We start from the raw sequence: 15,516 nt of genomic DNA on the forward strand, positions 1-15,516 counted from the left end.
TTGTTTAGCTCAGTGGTTCTGCTGCTGCCTCGCAAGCGCAAGGGCCAGAGTTTGATCCCCGGCACCAAAAAGGAGGGGATGTTTTAATCAGTAATTTAAGAAAATATTGGCTGTAACCTTGGCTTAAAAAATAGCAAGACCCGGCTGGGGAGTTAGCTTAGTAGCACCGTGCCATCCTCACAAGCACAAGGACCGAAGTTTGATCCTTGGTACCTAAAAAAAAGCAAGACCTTTGTGCCTGTCCCTGCTCTACCACAGATGCCACAGAACACGGGGAGTATATCCAGTGCCTCACACAGAACACGGGGAGTATATCCAGTGCCTCACACACGCTAGGCAACACTTAGCCACTGAGTTAAGCACTCTATAGGCCCCTTTGTTCATTTTTAATTGGGTTGATTTTTCATGGGTTAGCACAAACTTAGGGGTGCTGTATCACTAAGTTATATCCCAACCCTTTTTAAAATTTATTTTGAGACAGAGTCTCACCAAATTGCCCAGGCTAACCTCAAACTTGAAAACCTTCTTAGCTTCCTAAATGGCTGGGATTACAGGCGTGCCCCACTTATGTCTGGGTCTTGAGTCTTAGAAGTTCTTTCTGCTCTGTATATAAGAACTTTATCAGATACATGATTAGCAAGTATTTCCTTTTATTCTGTAGGTTGCTTGTCACTTTTTCCCCCTTTCCTTTTTTTTTTCTTTTGGTGGTGGTGGTGGGGAGACTGATTCCAGGGCTTTGCATATGCTAAACACTACTTTGAGCGGTACCTTGAGCCTTTTTTTTTTTTTTTTTTTTTTTCAACCCAGGGCCTTGTGTCTGCAAGGCAAATACTCTACTACTGACCTTTGTCACCAACCTTTGCTTTTCTGTTTTGTTTTTTTGTTTGTTTTTTGAGACAGGGTCTCACTATGTAGTTGAGCCTGACCTGGAACTCACTATGTATCCCAGGCTGGTCTCAACTCACAGCGACCCTCCTGCCTCAGCCTCCCGAGTGCTGGGATTACAGGCGTGCACCACCACTCCTGGTTTGCTTCTGTTTTTGAGTACTGGAGATTGAACCCAGCACTCTACCACAGAGCTTCATCTCCAGCCCACTACACATTTTATATTGGAACAGAGTCTTTCACCAAGGTACCCCGGCTGGCGTCAAACTTGTGATCCTCCTGCCTTAGCCTCCTGAGTAGTTGAGATTACAGGTATACCCCACTACGCCCAGCTGCAAAGGGTTTTAATTTGATGAGGCCCAGTTTATCTATTTTTCTCTCTTGTGGATGATTCTTTTCATATCATACCTAAAACAATGCCTGAGTCAAGGTCAGGATCAGTCCTATATTTTCTTCTAAGTGTGTCATAATTTTTTAGCTTTTTGTGTTAATATATATGCTTCATTTTGAATTTTTCACATATAAAGTCTGTCTATGCTCACTTTGCTTTTGTATATATGTGTGTAGGCACAATTTATTGAAGGATTATTCTTTATGAAATTGGATTGACATCCTCACTGAAAAATGACCACAAATGTAAGAGATTATTTCTGGGGCTGGAGGATTTAGCTCAGTGGTTCTGCTGCCTGCCTTGCAATCTCAAGTTCCCAAGTTTGATCCCCAGTACCAAAAAATAAAAGATTACATCTGGATCCACAATTTTCTTCTTAACAGTCTTCCATGGCCATCCTAGGCCAAAATCACAGTCTTTTTTATTTTTCTTTATTTTATTAGTATATGTTTGCAAATAGTCTTGACTATAGTAGTTTTGAGGTTTCACATAAAAAACTGTGAGCCTTCAATTATTCTTTTTTAGGTTGTCCTGAGTCCCTTCAGTTTCCAGGTGAATGTTAGTATTAGCTTGTGAGTTCTGCAGAGCATGCACCTGGACAATGTTAAGTCACCCAGGAAACTTGTTTTTATGGAACTGTGATTTCAGAGGTGATAAAAATTAAATTTCAGAGTCCATAAAAACTATTTAAGAGTATAATCAATATATTACAATGTTTCAGCTATTTGATAAATATTTTTCTAAATTTAAGATAAATTCATAGGGGGCTTGTATGATACCAAGTTATTTACTATATTTTTAGTTTTCTAAGGAATAAATGTGATGAAATGGGAGCCAGGTGTGGAGGCGCATGCCTGTAATCCCAGCACTTGGGAGGCTGAGGCAGGAGGATCACTGAGTTTAAGGCCAGTCTGGGCTACATAGTGAGTTCAAGGCCAGCCTGCAGTACAAAGCTTGACTCTGTCGCAAAAAAAAACAAACAAAAAGGATGAAATGGGTACTACATTGAATCTATAAACAGTATATGGGTAAACTGCAAAAAAAAACAAACAAAAAGGATGAAATGGGTACTACATTGAATCTATAAACAGTATATGGGTAAAATGAAAAATGTTATAACCACCTTTTTTCATTTACAGTCATGTAATGTCTTTTAAAATTTTGATGTTTATGTTAACTTCTTGTAATGTATATTGTTATGTTCTCAGTGGATTACCATTTATTCCATATCTGGATAACTTGCCAAACTTCAATAGATCAGTTGATGGACCAGTCAGGCTGCCAATTGTGGATAAGTACAAGGTACACAAAATATTAAATTGGATTTTATACGAGATGAAGTTGATTGTTGTTTTTTTGTTCCTAATTATGAAATGATTTTATTAACAATGTAACATTCCTTTTTAATGGCTATAGATTACTTTGTGGTATGGACAGACCATAATTTATTCAGCAAGTTTTAGTTTTTCAACAGTTTCCCAGTGAGCCAGTGATCATTTTTTTAAAGTGATAAATTCATACTATGAAACTGCTGAGCTCAAATGATTTTCACATTAAAGTTGATGAATATTGCTAGCTTTGCAAAAAATATTATGCTGGCCAGACATAGTGACACATGCCTATAATCCCACCTACTTGGAAGGCCAGTTCAGGAGCACTGTCTAGGCCAGTCTAGTTTAGGAAGATAATGTCTGAAAATAAAAGGGGTGGAAGTAGCCTTAGTGCTCCTTGGGTTCAGTCACAGTGCATGAGAGGAGGGAGGCTTATGCTAATTTATAATAACCACTAGGAGCATATGAATGCTAGTTTTATCATAGACACATAGGTGCTGGGAATCAAACTCATGGCCCTGTGCATGTTAGGCAAGTGCCCTGCCACTGAGCTATGCTTCTAACCCCTCTTAGATATCAGCCTTTAAAAATTAACTTTGTTGTTTTTCACTGGACTTTTAACTTGGTTTTTAAAGTTTTACAGTATCAGTAGCATGTTTTGACCTCCTGAAATATTTTATTCTTTGATTTGCTCCATCCTGAAGTTCTGAACAAGTATCCCCCCCATATGGGGGAACAGGATTAGAGCTCAGAGAACATGAATTTATACAAATAATTCAGATTCTTTAACACAGAATTCCTGTTTCTTGTATTACGATTTTTTAAAAAATATTGCACATATGCTTATGGCACAGAGCATTTGTCATCTCCCTGTGCTTAAGTTTAATCCTAAGTATTTCACCACTTTAAGCTAATGATCATCCTTCATGGTAAGTCCAAAGTTTCTCTTTGGACTATTCACCTCCTGAAAAACAATAATAAAAGTTTGCAACTTAATATTTTTATTTTAAATTTGAACAGGATATGGGCACTGTGGTCCTGGGAAAGCTGGAATCAGGATCTATTTGTAAAGGCCAGCAGCTTGTGATGATGCCAAACAAGGTAAAAATTAGTAATGTTTTTTTTTTCTTGAATATGTTAAGGAACTACAAAATAAACTACAACTATTTAAAAACTTAGGAATTTCTATTAAAACAAACTCTGCTTTCTAAAGTAACGATTTATGTTTTATTGATACCAAGTATGAAATGTAAGAACATGATATTTCTGTTCATCAACGACAAGTGGGTCAGTAGTAACACCATGCTAGAGCTAAAGAAGCAGTATAATTGAGACCCTTATCCCTATTATATAATAGGCAAGCACATAAGACTTAGAATCCTTCATTTAACAGATGGATTAGTAAGAGAGCCAGAGAAGAAAACTCAGGTTTAAACATGGATAGTAAGCTTTCTTTTGTGTGTGCATGCATGCATGTGCACACGTGTTTATGTCTGTGCTTAGATACCATAACCACATGCATATGTGGTTCCATTTTTGTGTGCTTCAATTCCATAACATGATGTATCCAAGGTGTGATTTTAATTTGTTGAGTAGAGAATTTGCCTTTATCTTAAGTGGCTCTTAAATCCTTAATGCCTTAATTGTAATTTCTGCATCATTGGAGTTTCATTAAAACATATAAAGTCACTGTAAATTACTCCTGTGTGTTCTGATTGCTCAGTTGCTGATATCTGCACATGACCTGCTTAGGTATGCACTGCCAGTATAATGTTTGGTAATGGTTGGCATCTTAAAAGTTGTGCTTTAGGGTTTCAATTTTAAAGCTTACTTTCACCCCCATTCATCTATCTGTATAACCAATATGCAGGAAAAAAAGATGTGGAAAAAAAGTTTGATTTTTCTCGAATATGATTATCTCTGTAACTTTGAAGGCTAAATTAGAAGCAGAATCTCAGATATGTTATAGCCCTTTTTATATCAGAATTGTTCTACAACACCCAAATGGCGGACAGTCTGTCATTGGATAAGTATGTGTGTTACATATGTACAGTTGAGTATTTCTAAGCCTTGTAAAGGTTTTGACACATGCTACATGAGTGAACTCTGATGCTTTGTTAAGTGAAATAAGCCAGTCACAAAAAGACTAATACTCAGCATTCTTACACTCATGATATTCCTAGAAAGAATGGTGTTTGACAGGGCCTGTTGGAAATGGAGAGGAGTTTTTTTATTGATTATAGTTTCAGTTTTGGAAGATGGAAAGAGTTCAGTTTTGAAGAGTGGTTGAACAACAGTGAATGAACATACTACTACTGAACTGTATACTTGATAGTAAATTTTAGGGCCAGGGATTTAGCTCAGTGGTTTCACTGCCTGCCTCACAAATGGCAAGGTTCTGAGCTCGATTCCTGGTACAACCCCCTCCAAAAAAGATGGTAACTTTATATTGTTATTTTTACCGTAAGTTTTTAAATTGCTAATGGGCGGTACAGTATATGTTTAGCATGCGTGGGGCCCTGGTTTCAGTTCCCAGCACACACACACACAAAGGGAAAAGTTAAATTAGGTTTTATATTTAAATCATTTGGGGGCCAGGCATGGTGGCACATGCCTGTAATCCCAGCACTTGGGATGCAGAGGCAGGAGGATTGCTGTGAGTTCGAGACCAACCTGGGCTACATAATGAGTTCCAGGTTAGTCTCAACTACATAGTGAGACCCTGTCTCAAAACCCCCCCAAAAAAATTATTTTGGGTAATTAATAAACTTGTAACTCTTCAGTAAATGAACATTCAGGTCTAGGTCATTTTATATTTTGTAACTCAGTGAATACATCAGAAAACCTCTAATCTTGGTTTCTTTTTAAGCACAACGTGGAAGTTCTTGGAATACTTTCTGATGATGTAGAAACAGATTCTGTAGCCCCAGGTGAAAATCTCAAAATAAGGCTGAAAGGAATTGAAGAGGAGGAGATTCTTCCAGGATTTATACTCTGTGATCCCAATAATCTTTGTCATTCTGGACGCACGTTTGATGCCCAGGTAAACAAGTTATCACAGTTGTCAAAATGAGTGTATTTATATTTAAATTAAATTAGAATTTCAGGACCTTTTGTACTGAATACTTGTGATATCCCATTTAACTATTATATAAACCATTTGTGTATTTTACAATCATGATGTATGTCTCTCATAGTCTTAAGATAGCACAAGTACTAGTTGGATAGGCAGTATTTTTCATAAATTTTTTATATTTTTGATCTGATGTTCAAATTTAGAATATCTAGTACTTTGTAAAAGTAGATCTTGGGTGTTGGGAGAGCAGTTCTGGGGATTGAGCAGGCCGAGGGCCTTCACAATGAGCCACATTCCCAGCATTTTTTTGGAGACAGGATCCCACCAAGTTGTTTATACCAGGTTTGAACTTGGCAGTCCTCCTGTCTCAGCCTCTAAGAGTGCTGAGATTACAGGCCTGTGCCACCACATCTGGGTAAAAAACAGATATTTTTGAGTACTCTTAATAAGGTCTGATGACTGATCATTAATTTTTTTTTTCCCTCGGGTGCTGGGAGTTGAACCCAGAGGCTTGCACCTAGTAGGCAAAGACTCTATCACTGAGCACGTATGCATCCCTTTTTATATTTTATCTTGAGATTGGGTCTCTTTACATTGTCCAGGCTGGCGCTGAATTTATGAACCTTCTGCTTCAGCCTACCAAGTATCTAGGATTACCAGTCACTATCACTTGCACCTATCCTTATTAGATTTTTGTTTGTTTTGGTGGTCCTGGGGTTTGAGCCCAGGGCTTGCACCTACAATTTTGATACCAAGTCTAAAGGTGTTTACTTTTACTGGACCTTGGTTGTTGAGAAGTGGATTAATCGATGGCAAAGTTACATCTAGGTACCTGTGGATGGTAATGATTAATAACTTGAAGAATATAATGAAAAGCTTTCTTAGAATAGATCCTTCTTGCTGTGTTTTTAAAGTTGACTAGGTATTTACCAATGTCACTACAGGTGAATATTGAAAATTCATGCGATGAGGTAAGGAAACTTGACACATCCTGTGAATGAAACTGGAGCCATCACCCTAAGTTAGCAATGAGATGCTTACTTATATTATTGTATATATGGCACCTGGAATCTTTTTACCTTAGAGATTAAAAAGAAGCTTTTGTTTATTTGACAGATAGTGATTATAGAGTACAAATCCATCATCTGCCCAGGATATAATGCGGTGCTGCATATTCATACCTGTATTGAGGAGGTTGAAATAAAAGTGAGTTTGTTTTTAAGATAATTTCTTTATTAAGACTTTGATTTTGATAATTTAATTGGCAGTAGTAATGCATTTTTATTTGCACTTCTGAAAGTTCTTTGTATTTGGTACTTTTCTGATCGTATCTTTTTTTCTTGGATAGACCTTTATCTGTTTGGTAGACAAAAAATCGGGAGAAAAAAGTAAGACTCGACCCCGTTTTGTGAAACAGGATCAAGTATGCATTGCTCGTTTAAAGACAGCAGGAACCATCTGCCTTGAAACCTTTAAAGACTTCCCTCAGATGGGTCGTTTTACCTTAAGAGATGAGGGTAAGAGCCTTTACATTGATGTCTAGGATGTCTAGCTTTGGTAAATGTCATCATCTGAGTTTACTCCATTGTAGCAGGTTGAAAGAAAACTGAGATTCATATTCTGTAATTATCCAGTGTTTTATGAGTTGAATAGAGTAAATAGCAAAAAGAACTGACTATGCATTTTAGCAGTAATACTCTTAAGAAGTAAGCAGCTAAATTTACTAAATAAGACATTTCTATAATGAAATCCTTTGTAATATGTATGAGTAATACTGGGGTTATATGACTTGATTTAAAGAAAAAAAATCAACTAATTTTTCTTTTGTATACTCATTTTTGCCTACCTCTCTCTCAGTGACTTTCCTCTCTTAGTGTCATGAAATTCTTCGGTGTGAAAAAATTCTATGAAACGTTTCTTTACAGGTCATTAATATTTCTAACTTAACTACTTTAAGACTGGAGAATTTTACATAAAACTCACAGTTCAGTTTAAATAAAGAGTAGTCTATTTACATGACAGTTCCAATCACACTTAATACTTGCATTTAGTAAGATTTTACTAGATGTCAGTCTTTGAGCCTCATTTTAGAGGAAAGCTGAAAGATAATACCTGTCTTATGTTCAATTCCTCATCTTGAAAATCTTGATAGTGAAACTGATTATTGGGTTTATTCTACTAATATAACAAAATGATAATTTCAGTTACTAATCAGAATCTGACAGTATCAGGAAGGCAGAAACAAAATAATGTTAACAGGGATTTTCATCCTCAGCATTATTCTTTTTTTTTTTTTTTTTTTTTTTTTTTTTAACAAGATACCTATAGGTTTGTATCTCTTTCAGTCCATAGGAAAACTACTGGAAGAATATTTTTACTGGATTGCAAGCTGCATCTTTCTAGGTGCTTAGAGATGGGTTTGGTTTTTTAGCAGCTTTATAAAGATATAATTTACACATGGAATTGACTGGTTTAAGTGTATAATTTAATGAATTTTAGCATGTTTGCAGAATTATACACTCATTCTAGTTTTAGAACATTTAGGATATCTAAAAAGAAACCTTTACTTTTCTTTTAATGTCACCTTTTATTACCACCTCAGTGGTAGACAACCGTTAATCTACTTAAATATTTTTTACCTTCTTTTGGATGTTCCATAAATAATATCATAAATATGGAGTTTGTTGTGTTTTTTGTTTTGTTTTGTTTTTTTTCTCTCTAACCCGGGACTGAACTCAGATCCTTGTACTTGCCAGGCAGGCGTGGTGCCACTGAGCTACATCCCCATCCCCTAATGTGGAATCTTTTGGTCTATTCAACCATATCGTTGCATGTTATAATCCATTCCTTTTATTGTTGAATAGTATTCCATTTTGCGGATATGCTACATTTTATTCATCCAATGATAAGCCCCCCCACCCAACTCAGGACCTTATGCTTGCAAGGCAGGTGATGGCACCACTAAGCTAAATCCCTGGCCCTGATAAGCTTTATCAAAAGCTTATATATCAATAAGGAATATCTCTTCCAGCCTCCTCCTTCCAAGTAAAACCTAAGATTACCTAACTAGGGCCGGGGATTTGGCTCAGTGGTTCTGCCACCTGCCTTGCAAGCAAGCACAAGGACCTGAGTTTGATCACCTAACTAGAAGTCCTGGCTTTGGTGATAAATCAGACAATTAGTAATTTACATAACAAAGTTTATGATTAAAGTTATTATCTGAAATATCAGTAAAACTGAAAGTTTTTGTTCATTTCTAGGTAAGACCATTGCAATTGGAAAAGTTCTGAAACTGGTTCCAGAGAAAGACTAAGTATTTTCTTGATGACCCTGCACAATACTGTGAGGAAAATTGACTGCAAAAGCCTACTTCAAACCACCTTCTCTTATTTTCTGCCCATTTATAAATTTCTCCCCATATTTTGCAAAAGAAAATTCATAGCAAAAGTCCACATTATGTCAGCTTTCTCATATTGAGAGCTCTGCTATGCCATTACTGAATTTTTCTGAAGATGCCCCCCCATCCTCACACTGCTTCCTTGGACAGATTTGGCAATAGCTTTGTAAGTGATGTGGACATAATTGCCTATAATAATGAAAACCATTTTTAAAAATTTTTAATTTCCCCCTTAGGCATAGTCTTTTTTTCCCCAGGCATATCATTCTGAGTGTGCGAGTGTGTATGCACATGTTACAGACAACTACCATGTTAATAAAATATTCAATTTGAAACCCTTTTTGGTATTTGAATTGCTTTTGAATAATGTTTTTTATCTGGATGTAACATTGTTGCATTAGCTTTTTAACTTTCCCAAGTAATTGAATACATTTTATTACTTGGGCTTTTCTAAACTCTTTCCCTACTCACTACTTTAAATGAGGCATTTACAAACAAGTTAAAGTTTGTACTAGCGGAAAGAAATAGCCTGACCCCTTCTTTTGATGGTTAATCCATACACACAGTTAAATACCTTTATGCAGCTATGACACTGCTTTAATAACTAGGTCTGTCAGTTATTTTCTGCCGATTTATATTTTAATATGACTTGTGAAGCACAGTAGTCTGTGTTTTAAAAACAGCATACTCTATTTATTTATTTTTTTTTTAAATAAAGGAAAGTTAATGAAATTGTACCCCTACAGAAAATTCCATTAGCTGATTTTAAATTAGTGGAATTTACATTAAGAAAGCATGTTGAGACCTGGCAAAAATGCCTTTTAGTATTTATAAGCTGCATATATCTAGTATGGAAACTGTACAAGTGGGAGTTATACAAATTATTTTGTACCAGTAACTTTAAAGATTGGAAGATCCTTGCTAGTTAAAGTGATCTTAGACCAGCAATTCAGTGAACACATCTAGAAACAGCAAAACTGTAGAGAAATTAAGTGATAATAGAATCAAGCACAGTATGCTTTTATCTCAATTATTTGAAATTGAGTTTTATTACGTATAAAGCTGAAACCATTATTTGGATGAACCACAGTGCAGCACTGTGATGGTTCTTAAGAGTGAAGGTTGACTTTCTTCGGCTACAACCATGCATCTCTGAAGTTTTTCATGAGAATAAGTGGGAAATAGAAGAGACCATTTCTGGGTTTTTATCAGAAGCCTCCATGTTGAGTGAGTGTTGCCATTTGTAAAATACTTGGCCTCTTTTACATTGTGATTAATCTCCAATGAGATTCTTTGTTACTATGTTTAATAACATGTCCCCGTCCCTGTAACCCTGCTCCTCAGAAAACAAAAGCCTAGTCACTTATTTCTAGTCACAAAGCATAAAACTTAAATCTGACAGTGTCTTAACTGGAATTGTTAATCATGAAACGAATGAGCCTACATTTTAAGGACAGGACAAAGTTGCTTCCTACAGCTTCTTAGTACTGTATCACTACTCAGTTGCATGTAATTTAAATTTTATGCGAAATTTTCTGGGCTTTTATTTTTCTGGGAAATAGAGGAGCTTTAGTCAGAATGTTATCTTTTTGTACTTCCATGTTGAGTGATACTAGCAACTGCTTGGATTTTTATGAATTTTAAAAGTCCACAAGTCACTGAAATTATTTCCAAAGATAATTTCCCTTTTAAAACTGAACACATTTTTAAAAAACCAGTTATGTCTGCTATTAAAACATACTTAGACTATTATGTGCATATTGCCAAGACTCTTACTAAGTAAAACAACTTGGACAGCAGCCATGAAGGGCCTACCTCTGCAAAAAAAACCCAGATAATAGAAATACAAATGTAATTTTAAAAAATTCATTGAATTCTTAACATATTGGCAATATTAATTGATACTATACATTTTATGGGCTTTAATTCAAGTATTACCCACTTAAAGTTGATCTGTTTTAAACTTGTGGTTAGACTGGCTAGTCATTTGAATAAGGAGATAAAATATCTGAAATGAACTTGCAGCGTGTGCAGATATTTGTTGGACCTTTAAAGAGCAATACAAACTCGTAGTTTTTCATTCTGTCTTCTGCAAGTGCAAACTGTTCATATGGTTGACAATGCAAAAATAAGGCAGCTGGTTGCATATTACAGACCTAAACAGTTTTTTTCTCTGTATTTAGCATAGAGATATTAGAACCATGATTTTCTTTGCATCTTTTTATATCAATGATCTTTATACAACTTTCATGCTAGATTATTTAATTGTAGTATTTTAAATTAATGAACTGAATTTTAAGAGATGTCATTAAGCATCTAATTGCTGTTTTAAACCCTTATTTCTTACTGTGAAAGGGAAACTTTGTTTATAATTTGCAAAAATAATTTATCCAGTGAAAATTGTTATAAAATCAAACCAAGAGATGAACTGAGTATATACTGTCAGGAAATTAACTGACAAATAGAGTGTTCTTGAATAATTAAACCCATGTATATTGTTTTCAATTTTAAAATCTTGAAGTATGTCATAACTGAATGTAATAACTTAGTAAGCTGTAAAAGTACAGGTTAGTCACTGTAACAAGGTAATTCATACTTGTCTGTTATGAGAATTGTAAGAACAGCTTTTATATGCAACTCTGAAAGTGAATTGTTGAACAGTTACTGGAATCCTCTCAGTGGAAGCACTGCATATATTTTGGATCACACTTGCAACTAGATGCAGTTTGCAACTTGTGAGAAAGCTGAATCTATGGGCAAAAACAGCTCCAGTGATGAACTTTTGAGGAAAAACAAACAACAAACAAACAGCTAATCTCCTCCCCCAGCAATCTTCAGGAACACTAGTAATTACTCTGATCTTGGATGACTATTACACGTGACAGCACTCTAGCACCTTTCCTTTTTGGCATGGACTTGCTCATGGACTGCTGCTTCATGGATAGCTTCATTGCTTTGGGTAGAGACTAAAGATAGTCAAGAGACAAATACACAGTATTTATTACAGCTCTTAACATCAGGTAACTTTCAACCTTGAAACCCTTTGTGAAAATTCTGGTTACAACACTATAGCTCTGATTTTAGAATGATTAAATGTTATATTCAGTGTTGGCCTACCTTATTAGAATAAACTGTGCAATTAATCCTCTCACAGAAATATATGTAAGGTAGATAGCAGTCAGCTGGATTTGGAGGATGATTATCTATCTCCAAATGCTGCATTTATTTCCTCCAGCTAATTTTTCAGTAATTCTAACAGATGCTATCTAATCTATTCGTGATCTTTTTTCTTTAGAGACCTTGACATGGTAGCAACTTGTTAAATAAGTGTAATTATGTATGCACAACTAAAAAAACTTATTACTAGGTTTAAATTTAGCAGTTTGTTATATTAGATTTCATAGTAAGTGGAAGAGGAAGTGAGTCTTTTCCAGTAGTAATTCAATCAATTCCATTTGAACCAATTTATTTCCAGAATTCAGACAGATTTGGTTCAACTTGGGATGGTTTTGCCTCTAGGATATTCTTGATTCTCAGTATCCTAGAACTTACCGAGTCTTCCTTTTAATAAGTATACTGTACTTCTCACATACCTCTAATCCTTTGCTTCCTTGAAACAGTAATATGCTAGCTGAATTGTTTACTAAGGATTATTGCAAGGGCCTGGAGGTGTAGGAGTAGAGGTAAAACCTTTTATGTTCTCCAGTTTGAGAGAAAAGCAGAGGCACTAGGTCTGATTAGGCAGAAAACACAAAGATCTCTTAAAGCAACCTTTGAAATAGAAAATTGTCTTTTCTGCCTTTTCACACATGCCACCGTGCTGCCCTTTAACATTTAACGTGGGAAATTCAGGTTTGTGGACAGCACAGGTGAATGACATTTTGTGCTTCCTGAGGCTCCCCTCTGCCAGGCACATTCACTTAGTGCTTCAGATGTCAGTCCAAGTCCTTGCTACCTCCTTTCCTGCTCTCCGGGGAAGAGTGTCTGTGCTGGAGCTGGAGCTCTGGCGCTCCTCAGGTGATCGTCCTCGCCTCCATTTCCTCCACATGCATTAGGTGAAACTGAGGCCTGAGCCTGCAAGGCCTGCATTTTAGAGACTCAAACACTGGGCTCTCAGAAATGTATAAATTGCTTAGTTTCTTCTGTTTATTTTAAGGATACATGGATATTTCTCAGGCCAGGGTTTAATGACTAGTTTTTACCAGGTAGTTAATACCTAGATCTCGTTTTTTTAAAAAAACAGAATTAAAGGGAACTTGACTAGGTTTGTTGAGTCTTTTAAACCTAATTCCAAAGCATGGAAGAGTGCTCTAGGTAGGAAAGAAACCTTTTTCTTATTATTTGTAGCTACCTACTGTGCCTGACTTGGTGCCTGTGTGAGGATTAAGCCCTTAGTCTGCTCTTGCAATTATTCAAATGACTGAAGTTAAAAAAATTTTGCTTTTGTAATAACAATAAAAATTGTCATCTCCCTTTTTGACCAGTTTGTTTGTTTGTTTATAATTACCTGTTGTAATATTCCATATTTTTCTGTTCACTGTTATTTTTGAATCAAATATTGGAACCATGTATCAGCAGAACAGTTGGATGGTTCTAAAAAGCTGTCGAGGAATTTACAAACCTGTGTTTGGAAACTATATGGAAAACTAACAAATGAAAACAGCAACTCTATAAAAGATGGATTATAGATGGTGCTTAATAAATAACTCACAGTATGTAGTTTTATGTGAAAAATAAGTTTTGGGGGAACAGTGATCATTCTTTTGAGAACTATGAACCTCTATAGGATTCAGGACTTCTAATAAAAATCAGGAGACCAGACAGTACTTCCCCTTCTTTGTTGTGTAAGGGCAAGAAGAAACCAATGATAAGCAGTAATATCCATATCGGCTAACTGGATGGCAACAATACTGTGTGCTTCTTTGTATACGCATCTTTTCTACCATAAAATAGAACCAGTTCCTGCTTTAGCTTTTTAAGTGAAAGCACCTACAGTTTTGGTAAACTAGTTTCTAGTATAGGTGTTTGGCTGCCCAGGGCACCAATTACCAGGACTGTACAGCAGTGAGTAAAAGACTAATGCTAGTGTTTTGCACTTCAAGGTACATGGAATCGATTTCAGACTCACATCTTTTCATCATCACATCTTAAAGCAGAAAGAGTTTCAAAACCTGGGATACAGCCAGGTGTGCTGACATACACCTGTAATCAGCACTTTAAAAACCAATAAACGGCCAGGGATTTAGCTCAGCAGTGCTGCCACTTGCCTCTCAAGGGTAAAGTGCCAAGTTTGATCTCCAGTACCAAAAAAGTTTGGGTCCAACCTGGGCTACTTAGCCAACTGAGTAAGACCCTGTCTTAGAATTTTAAAAAGGAATGAAGCTCAGTGTGAAGATCCTGCCTTCAATTACCAGCCCCCCAAAAAGTTGAATGCTGTAGCTTTATAGTGAAATTATCTCCCAATCTAGAATAAATGATGACAAAAAAAAAAAAAACTAAAAACTAAAAAATTCAAAGTCTTCCAGATTTAAAAGGACCTGGAAATTATTTTTCACTTAACACCTGTAGTGACAAGGTTATACTACTTTAAGCCTTTATGGCCATTTTAATGTTATATAAATTTTATTTTGAAACTGTCTCAAAACATTTAAATAAGGTGGTAGGTTAGGCATGTAGCTCAGTGGAGAATGCTAAAGCAGGAGGTCCTGGGTTTTATCACCCAGTACCACCAAGAAAGTCTGGCTACTAGTAATACACACTTAACTTGTTTTGCATCCTTTGTTGTGTAATTATATTTAGGTTGAACTTTGTGTTTGCTTATAAACTAGTTACAGTAGTTAGAATAAATTCAGTCTACATAAATTCAGTCTATATCACTTTTTTTTTTTTTTTTTTTTTGAGATAGGGTCTTGAACTCATTATGTGGCGTAAGCTGGCCTCTAACACACGGTGATTTTCTCGCCTCAGCCTCCCAAGTGCTGGGATTACAGTGCTCTACATCACTATTATAATTTCTTTACAAATACACTAAATTTCAGGATAAAAAAGAAGTCTTCAAAGAGATTCTTAGGAATACAATTTGTAAAGAAATTCCAGCAGACAACCTGGGTACAAAGGACAGCATGTTTTATTAGGGTAAAACTTGCATATGATGAAATGCACATATCTTGAATTTACAAGTTTGTCAAGTGTACATAACTTTGTACATATGCCAACTGACAGACATGCCACTGCTCTAGAAAGTTCCCTTCTGCCACTTTCCAATCAGTCTGCCAAAGCAACCACTATTGCCCTTTTTTGAACTCCATATGCATAATCATACAGAACATACTGTTTTGCCTTTTGCATGTCACTGTCAGATTAATCCATGTTATACCAGTAATTCATTCTTGTTGCTGAGTAATAGAACCATTTTATTAGTAACGCATTTGTTTTT

General features: G+C 35.9%; 1 protein-coding gene and 1 long non-coding RNA gene across 3 annotated transcripts in view; one reads left to right on the forward strand and one right to left on the reverse strand.

Annotated features, from left to right (window-relative positions):
- Gspt1 (G1 to S phase transition 1) overlaps nucleotides 1-12,954 on the forward strand; it is a 33,900-nt gene extending 20,946 nt beyond the window's left edge. For both annotated transcript variants that reach the window (XM_010610007.3, XM_010610008.3), the window contains 6 exons: nucleotides 2,485-2,578; nucleotides 3,628-3,708; nucleotides 5,477-5,650; nucleotides 6,800-6,889; nucleotides 7,032-7,200; nucleotides 8,944-12,954. In XM_010610007.3, the coding sequence (XP_010608309.1) occupies nucleotides 2,485-2,578; nucleotides 3,628-3,708; nucleotides 5,477-5,650; nucleotides 6,800-6,889; nucleotides 7,032-7,200; nucleotides 8,944-8,996 (661 nt within the window). In that variant the 3' untranslated portion in view covers nucleotides 8,997-12,954. The remainder of the gene's footprint in view (nucleotides 1-2,484; nucleotides 2,579-3,627; nucleotides 3,709-5,476; nucleotides 5,651-6,799; nucleotides 6,890-7,031; nucleotides 7,201-8,943) is intronic.
- Nucleotides 1-15,516, reverse strand: part of LOC104852401 — a 42,353-nt gene that overhangs the window by 19,402 nt on the left and 7,435 nt on the right. The window lies entirely within an intron of this gene.

The sequence above is a fragment of the Fukomys damarensis genome, unplaced genomic scaffold, assembly GCF_012274545.1.
Source record: "Fukomys damarensis isolate Sample0158 unplaced genomic scaffold, DMR_v1.0_HiC HiC_scaffold_34, whole genome shotgun sequence".
NCBI classification, from domain to species: Eukaryota; Metazoa; Chordata; class Mammalia; order Rodentia; family Bathyergidae; genus Fukomys; species Fukomys damarensis.